The 8,779-nt window shown below is 43.9% G+C and overlaps 1 protein-coding gene across 1 annotated transcript in view; it reads right to left on the bottom strand.

Annotated features, from left to right (window-relative positions):
- Positions 1-3,856, bottom strand: part of RCAN1 (regulator of calcineurin 1) — a 31,987-nt gene extending 28,131 nt beyond the window's left edge. Inside the window, exon 1 of the mRNA XM_057385723.1 lies at positions 3,595-3,856. Coding sequence (XP_057241706.1) covers positions 3,595-3,855 — 261 coding nt within the window. The 5' untranslated portion in view covers position 3,856. The remainder of the gene's footprint in view (positions 1-3,594) is intronic.
- Between the last annotated feature and the right edge of the window lie 4,923 nt (positions 3,857-8,779).

Genomic DNA, 8,779 nt, shown 5'->3' with positions numbered 1-8,779 from the left:
AATTTGTAAAAATTAGCAGATTAAGGTAATTATCACAGAATCATTAAGGTGCAAGAGATCTTCAAGATCATCAGCCAGCACCACTGTCATCACCCTAAAATGTCCCCAAAGGCCACATCCAKACTGGAACACTTCSAGAGATGGTGACTGCACCACCCCAAAAATCTCAGRAATCTCTTAAAGGAATTCCAGGAACTCGACCCATTCTAAGGAAAATGATCTCCACCAAAAATGTCTCCCAGCCCTAAAACCCAATTATTTCCTCAGCAGCCTGAAATGAAATTCTTTGTGGAAACTCTGTGCTCMCCTTTGCCACTTCCCAAATGAAAGGTGCCCACAACGAAGGGAAAATGGAACCTGGCAAAGCACACCTGGGTAMCCTACTTAGAGAGTGGCACAAATGAAGTTTTTTCATGAAGTTATTTAGCCCTCCCGTGGCTGTGCCCAGAACTCTGGAAGTCAGCAGGGAAGTGTGCCACATCCCTTYGGGATAACAGGAGCCAGGGAAGTGTTTTACCTGCTGCACTTGGCATTTGACAGCACAAATGCTATAAAAAACCCTGAGTGTCCTTTCCTGACATAAAAAGGCTCTTAAAAATTGAGCATCACATGAGGAGGATGGAAAGATACAAAAACCTAATTGCTGGTTCTGGAAATTAGCTGCTGACACCTTTTCTGTAAACTTTTTAAAAATAAATGAGTACACAGGAATGCAGTTTTAAAAACAAAACTCATCTGTTAGTTGGATGAAGAAAGAATTACAATTCCTCAAGCACARAATCAACATTAAAACTACCAAAAAAGCTGCAGGTCCGAAGTGAAAGACAGGTCAGAAAATCWGAATTTTTCCAAGGTAATTTGACAACTTGAAAATCAGAAAAAGGGTTTTTTCATTTGAAATAACTTCTTGTACTTCAGTGAAAAAAATCCACAGAATTTAAAGGTATTCCTGAGCTGTGCTTTAGAAAACCTAGGGATTAAGTATTAAGTATTAAGTATTAAGTATTAAGTTCTCTGGAAGATTTTGAGACTGATATTAAAAGACCTGTCATGAGATCTTTTTATTTCTCATGAGCATAAAGCAGAAAACAGACCATAATTTACCAAAATTATTGCCTTGACAGGAGGGCCTGTTTTTAAGAGATTGATCACAAACCATTTAAAACTTCAGATTTCTCAACTGGGATATCAACAACTCAATTTTAAAAAATACTAAAAAATTAAAAAGAGGAAAAACAGGAATATTCAACCACTACTTCCAGCATAAATCATTATTTAGGAAGGGCAAAATAGAAATAGTTGTCAGTAGCTGTCCTGTCTCACCTTTGATTGGATCAGCCCTCCTCAAATAGGGCAATCCAGGATTATTAAGGGGCCCACTGAAGGAGGAAAAAACCCAACATTTAACTACAGAAAAAGGTATTTTAGGAGTGTTAAATATGTTGGCAAAAGCAGAAAGTTCACAGAACAGAACAAACCCACTGTTCACACCAAAATTCACGAAGTATTTATAAACACTACGTGTTAAAGTTGTTTTACAACCCCTTTACTCATCCCTTCTGCATCACCACGTTCCACACAAGTGTTTGCTGCACAGGTTTGAATTTTCTGGGCACATTCTACACCAAACCACGTGAATTTCATTAAAATTCACCTCCTAACCAAGAGCAGCCTTTTAAAATTATATTGGAATCTTTCTCAGGTGGTCCAGACAGTGACATTTTAGTGTGACCACCATCACTTCACACATTTGAATGACATGACAAAACTGCATTTCCCTGGACCCCAGACCCACRAAATGCTGAGAAAACTGGATACACCATGGGAGAACACAGTACTTTCCTCATTTTTAATACAACCATGTCTTCCTTACACTATCCAGATACTGAGGGCACCTTTCACACCTCCAAAATCTGGGATACAGCCTTAGGGCCTTGTTCYACTTTGTCTCTCTGCAACTTCCTGACATTTGGCCAACAGAACAAATTAAAAACGTAGCCAGTCCATGTGTGTTCCTATAAAACAGTCAAGTACTTCCAGCTTCACAGAATTATTAGCTTTTGCCAGCCCTGTAACTTTACTAACTGAACCTAAATTATTTATTTCAAWGGTTGAAAGGCAGTGATCAGACATTTAAACTGATTTTTCATCAATTAGAAGCCTGTGTGCACCTACCACGTTTATAAATCACCAGGTTCCAAGCACCTCCACCTGTCCTTTTTWAAAAATTTTGTTTTCTTTATAAAACTTTAAAACTTTTCTTTCCTCCTGGAGACAGATATTTATTCAAGCTCAAGCCAATTCTCCCATTCTTTCCCTCAGAAATATAATTTATGCAGTATCTGTACACGTTGTCAGCCATGGTGAAGACAACATAGTTTATGCTGAGACTGTGAAACTCAAATTAATKTGTTACTGTTTTAAGCAATCAGCCCAAAATCTTTCCTGCTGTACCTCTCAGCAAGAATACAAAAGGAGTAGATAATCAAAATTTTATTGTAGTGTTAAGGAAACATTRCACTTTGTCCTGATTCAAGTAAGTGGAGACAGAGATTTCATTGGAATAATGACAGAAAAGACTGAAAATGGAGACCCTTCCCTGGAAGTGTCCCAGGCCAGACTGGATGGGGCTTGGAGCAACTTGGCATAGTGGAAGACGTCCCTGCCAGGAGCATTCTGACTGTCAGGAGGGTTGAACTGTGAGACTGCAACAATTCCAAGTTGTTTTTTACAAAGAGACACCCAATTTGTTTTAATAGGATTAGAAATCAGTGCCGTTATTGCCTGATTTTTCAAGTCCAGTCCATTTAATTCGAATCTCTTCAAAAAGCTAAACGTCTGCTTCAGTATAAATGGGTTTGATAGCAAACCCAATTCTAAAAACAAGAAAAAAAAAACCAAACCCACAACATCGGGTGCATCGAATAAAACCTTAACCATAAAGCTCAAGGTAGGGTGGTCCARGGATATTTTATTCCACTTCTGGCTCATGCAGAGATTCACCCTGAGTGACCGGTTCAGGAATTAAAGGCATCAAGGCAAAAAAGCTGTTGGTGTTGAAAGTCCCAGAAYCATGGAAGCAGAGGCTGGAAAAAAGCTCCAAATCCATCGAGGCCCAGCTGTGCCCGATGCCCACCTTGTCCCCAGCCCAGAGCACTCAGTGCCACCTCCAGCCCTTCCTGGGACACCTCCAGGGATGGGGACTCCAAAGCTCCCTGGGCAGTCCCTGTCAAGGCCTGAGCACCCTTTCCATGGGCAAATTCCTCCTGGTGTCCACCCTGAGCGTCCCCTGGCCCAGCCTGAGGCCGTTCTCTCTCCTCCTGTCCCTGTTCCCTGGGAGCAGAGCCCGACCCTCCCGGCTGCCCCCTCCTGTCAGGAGTTGCGGAGCGGGCTCGGCTCATCCCTCACTCGGGACGGGACTCCCAGCACTGGATCCCGGCAGGACCGAGGGGCGGGCGGGGACGCGCAGCCACAGCCTCGCCCCCTCATCCCCGCGACACCTCCCGAGGGCGGAGGCGGCGGCGGAAGAGCGCGACAGCCCCGGTCCCGCACGCCGCGCCCCCGTTATGGGTTACGGCTCCCGGCCCGGCTCACCCGGTACGGGCCGTCCTGGAAGACGCGCGGGTCCAGATTGCAGGCGATGGTGGCGGTGGGCAGGTCCCGCAGCGCCACCGCCTCCATCTCGCTGTCAACGAAGCTCCACTCCGCGTCCGTCTCTTCCTCCTCCTCCCCTTCCTCCTCGTCTTGCCCGGGTGGCAGCGGCTGCTGGAGCGGCGGCTCCTCCATGGCCGGGGGCGAGCGGAGGCGGCCGCGGCGACGTCGTTGAGGTGGCTTCCCCCACCCCCCTCCCGCCATCTTGTTTCCTTAACCCCCGCCCCGCAGCAGCCAATCGGAAGCCGCCGCCGCGCCTCCGCGGGCCGTGTGAGCCAATCAGAGGCCGCCGTCGCCGCGGCAACAGGTGGCGAGCGAGGCCGCGGCCGCCATCTTGAGTGAGGGCAGGGCCGTGAGGGAGAGGCATCGATCCAACAGACACGATAAACTACACCTATATATTTATTATCTAGACTGTATGCGTAGCATATATTATCTAAATTATAATTTAAATTTCACATATTATTATGAACATTATGTAATATACGTACACACTATATATGAAAGTTTACCGTATATAACATTTATACTCTACGGCGTGTGTAGCGTATTATGTAGTATATTTATACAGGATTGGTAATGTATTAGATTGTTAATATAGTGTATGCTATAATGTACTAAAAATATTGTGCATATAATATACAGTATCTATATGTGGTATATATCTAATATACGGTATCTATTGCGTAAAGTGCTTTGTGTAACAATGTAAGTACATGTGTGTATATATATAATATAGAGTATATAGAAAAATATGCTCTCTATAATAATATGCTCTCTGTATATATGTAATATACAGGATATTTAATGCTATATTACTGCTRTATGGAAAGACACATACTCCATGCCCAGAAAGTGTTTGAGGCCAGGTTGGATGGAGCTCAGAGTGATTTGGTCCCTAATATAAATATCAAATATTTATATAAAAATACCTTACTCAAATACTTACAAATCAGCTGAAAGTTGCCACTGTGTGTGTCATAATTCTATTATTTGTCTTAAGGACAAACTGACCTACCCTTGGTGTTCTGGAAATGTGCTTGGCTGGTTAGTCTGACCTAAGTGACCTAGACGAATATTGTTATTATTTATTAACTATATTTTATATATAGAAATACATACATGTATCTAGATAAATAGATAAAACTTTATMTAATACTGTATGTATATTTTTAYTTTTATTTTTGTATATATGTAACACCACTTTCCAGAGGCAGGCACAAGAATGAACTTCAAAGGTCCCAGAGTTTTTAATGAAGTTTTTGTGACATGCACACATCTCCAAACATTCTACATTAATTTTTTTTTTCAGACTTTAATCTGTTTTGAACCATTTAAGTCTTTTTTCAGGGGAATAAGCTAAATACAGGATGTTTTTGTGATCACTTGTGCTGAGTGACATCAATCTGTATGTTCTCCAATTCAGACAAATGTTGTTGGAAAAGTCGCTTTTCTGAGCGAGCCCAAAGTGTTCAGTGCTCAATCCAACCAAATTAGGGCYATTTTTAACCACATTCTTTCGATATCAGAGCTGCTTCCTGCCAGGAATGGTGGCACTTTCCTCTCTGAGGAGCATCTCCCTGGATTCTCTGCATCAGGAGAGACTTGATTTTCTGCCCCCTGTAGAAATTCCACCAGAATCCAAACGGAAATCTGCTGTTACACATCATTAAAAAAATCAAGGAGCAAAACCTGCCAGCCATAAATTCCTGTCACTGCAGCCTGGCATGTCCCTGGCAGGAGAATCACCGTGAAATATTCATTACCCACTGCTGCTCTAATGGCACAGGCTGCTTATTGCAATTCAGGTGGCAGATTTGAAGGGGAAAATGCGTTATGAATTTTATTTTTATATAATTAATTGAGGCTAAAGGTCAAGTGAGATCATGCTCGCTATGCCCTGCAGGACTCCACCGCCAAAGGACCTCTCTGCCCTAAGAGCTTAAAAGTTTTAAGCATTAATTCAGTCACAGACGTCAGAAAAAAAAATAAATAAATAAACCTGAATCTCCCTAATCTTAGGATTTAACGGCTCACCCTTTCTTGTTGCATAGGAAGAGACCGCGACAGACGCTTTCGACTGGAAGAGGTGGCGAGACGGGGAAAAAAAATGGATCTTCCCCGCAATGTTTGGGGCCAATCGATCAATGTAAGTGACAGTGATTAACGCTAATGATTTACCCGCAGGAAAAAGCTGCCTGCGCCGAATCGCTAAGTGCTCCTTGGAACAGCGCCAGGGAAATGTTCCCAACACGGACACCACCATCTAGCGGTACAACGAAACTTCCAGGGATTCCCGGAGGGCGCTTTCATTGGCAGGGATCTGCCTCCTAAATCCACATTTTTCCTCTGAAAAGTAGCTGGCCAGGAAGAAAAACTTTAACTAAATGAATAGAATAGAACAGAATAGAATAATAGAATTAAAATAAAATATAAAAATAAAATACAAAATAAAAATAAAATAAAATAAAATAAAATAAAATAAAATAAAATAAAATAAAATAAAATAAAATAAAATAAAATAAATCCTGGTTATAACTAAATGGAAAATGTTTGGAGAAAGAGTAAACATCATGGAATCCCAGAATTATCAAGATGGGAAATAGATTTTCAAGATCACCCAACAGCATCTGCATCACCCCAAATTCTGTCCCCAAGGGCCGAATCCAGACTCCTCTGGGACATTTCTAGAGACAGGGACTCCACCACCACCTCCCTGGGCAGCTCACTGCAATTCCTGATCACTCTTCCCATTTTCTAAAATCCAATCTGAATTTCTGTTTTGCTGCTAAAGACATTTTGCTTTCAGAGCCAGAGTCATGAGATATTTTCAGCTAATACAGCTGGAAATAGAGAATGTAAATGGTGGATTCCTTGAATACTTGGTGTTGGTAAAAACACCAAAAATATTAAAAAGTGATCTATTAAAAAAAAAAAAAGCCAAGAAAAAAAACAAACCTGTCCTCTTTCATAAGAAACATTTGCCTTGGGGGGAAGTTTGGACTGAGTGTGAAACCACTTTTAGCAGCTCTAAGAGGAAAAAAAAATCACTCCTGAGACATTTGCAGGGCTGGATGTGCTTAGCTGAGCAAAAAGAATAGGGAGGAGAGACTCCAGCATGAAACATGGAACACGGGGAGACTTTTTGTTACAGAACAAGAACAAACGGCCCCAGTGAGACCCAGGCAGACTGAAGCAAGAAATACAACATAACTTTAACAACATTTAACACCAGAATAAACTGTTAAAGGAGGTTGGGGAATTTCTTTATGTCTGTTCTTTCGGAGGGCATGTGGTCTGCTCAAAGGGAGTTGAAATAAAAGTAAAAGTGAGATTTTTGGTATTTTATAAACTCCCTTTTAATGTCTGGCTTGTGATAGAGAGGTTCAGACCTCTGTCTGTGGGAGACTGGTTTAAAGGGAACAAATCTATCTGAGAGAAATGAGCCCAAAGGGGCTGCTTAGCAAATGAAAAGCACTTCAAAGAGGTGAATGGGAGACTTTACTGAACAGGATTCTCAGTGAAATGTCCCAAAAAATGAGATGTTCAGGAGGGATGTGGGAGGCACAAGGCAAAGCCTTCTGGGCAGCCTGGGAAGGAGCGACTGACTGCAAAGGTCAAAATGCACTTGGGAAAAGWAGGAGTTGTCCCAGGGCAGGGAAGAATCCCAGATCCATGGAATGGTTTGGGTTGGAGGGACCTTCAATCCCATCCAGTGCCACCCCTGCCTTGTCAGGGGCACCTCCCACTGTCCCAGGCTGCTCCCAGCCCCAATGTCCAGCCTGGCCTTGGRCACTCAAAGGGATCCAGGGGCAGCCACAGCTTCTCTGGGCACCCTGTGCCAGGGCCTGCCCACCCTCACAGGGAGGAATTTTTTCCTAATATCTGATCTAAACTTGTAATTTTTCAGTTTCATCCCCCTTGTCCTGTCCCTGCAGCCCTTGSAAATTGTCTCTCTCCATGGTTCCTGTGGGCTCCTTCAGGCCCTGCAAGGCCACMMTGAGCTCAGCCCAAAGCTTCTCCTSTCCAGGCTGAACAATCCCAGCTCTCCCAGCCTTTCCTCCCAGCACAGCTGCTCCATCCCTCTGACCATCCTGCTGCCTCCTCTGGGCTCTCTCCAGGCTCTCTCCGTCCTTCCTGTGCTGGGCCCCAGGGCTGGAGCAGCTCTGCAGGTGGGGTCTCACCTGAGCAATGGGGYACAGGGGCACAATCCCAATCCCTTCCCTGCTGCCCACATTTCTTGTGCTGCAGCCCAGGAAATGATTTGAGATCAGAACCCCCAAATCTTTCTCYGCAGGACTGCTCCCAGCCCGTGCTCGTGTCTGGGATTGTCCCAACCCAGGAGCAGTCACTCCATGAGGTCATGTGGGCCCCCTTTTCATGAAACATGGAAATAAATTGCCCTTAAACAAAACCAACATGGTTCAGTTTTTCCCCATTTGGTGTTGGCAGGAGGCTGGAGGAGTGCTGAAGAAGTTAAGGAGTGTTGGAAAAGGCCGAAGCACGAAGCTCCTGTCCCTGCTCCAGATCAGTGGCTGCGTTCAGAGTTATCAGCACAATCTCTTCTCTTTACAAGCATCTCCCTCTTCCTGTGGCACACTCTGCTCCTTCCCATCCCCACYGAGCTGGGCAGCAGCTCTGCAAGGCTCTTCCCTCTGTTCCCATTGTGCTGGGACACGCTGCACTCCCGAGGTCGCTGTCACCCTTGGATGCCATCCCAGATCTCCCAGATCCATTCCCAGCCGGGTTACCCTGTTCCTCTTTCCGATTTTCCAGCTATGCYCGGGTAAGTCGGCTCCTAAATGAGGTAGGAAAGAGGAATAAAGGAGAGGTAAAAGCCTTTTATTTCCGGGCAATCAGTAACAGCCCTGGTTACTGATTTACAGCAGGGCTCGGTCACAAGGGCTGCGGAGCAAACGGGTTTGTCAGGCAGAGCTCCTGAACAGAAATAATAAACATAAATAGAACAAAATTCCAGTAAAATCTCTGTCAAAGATGTTAGGAGAAAGAGGGAGGTTGGGGTCTTAGTCCTGGAAAAAAAAAGGAAAAATCGATAAAAAGCAAACAAAAAGAGGGGAAATGGAAAAGTAAGGGGAAGAAAAGAAGTATTTAAAGGAATGAGAAAGAG

The sequence above is a fragment of the Malurus melanocephalus genome, unplaced genomic scaffold (genome assembly GCF_030028575.1).
Source record: "Malurus melanocephalus ecotype Western Australia unplaced genomic scaffold, MMel_1.1 scaffold_861, whole genome shotgun sequence".
Lineage (NCBI taxonomy): Eukaryota > Metazoa > Chordata > Aves > Passeriformes > Maluridae > Malurus > Malurus melanocephalus.
The sequence above is the reverse complement of the archived record's forward strand: the minus strand, read 5'-3'. Positions and strand labels throughout refer to the sequence as shown.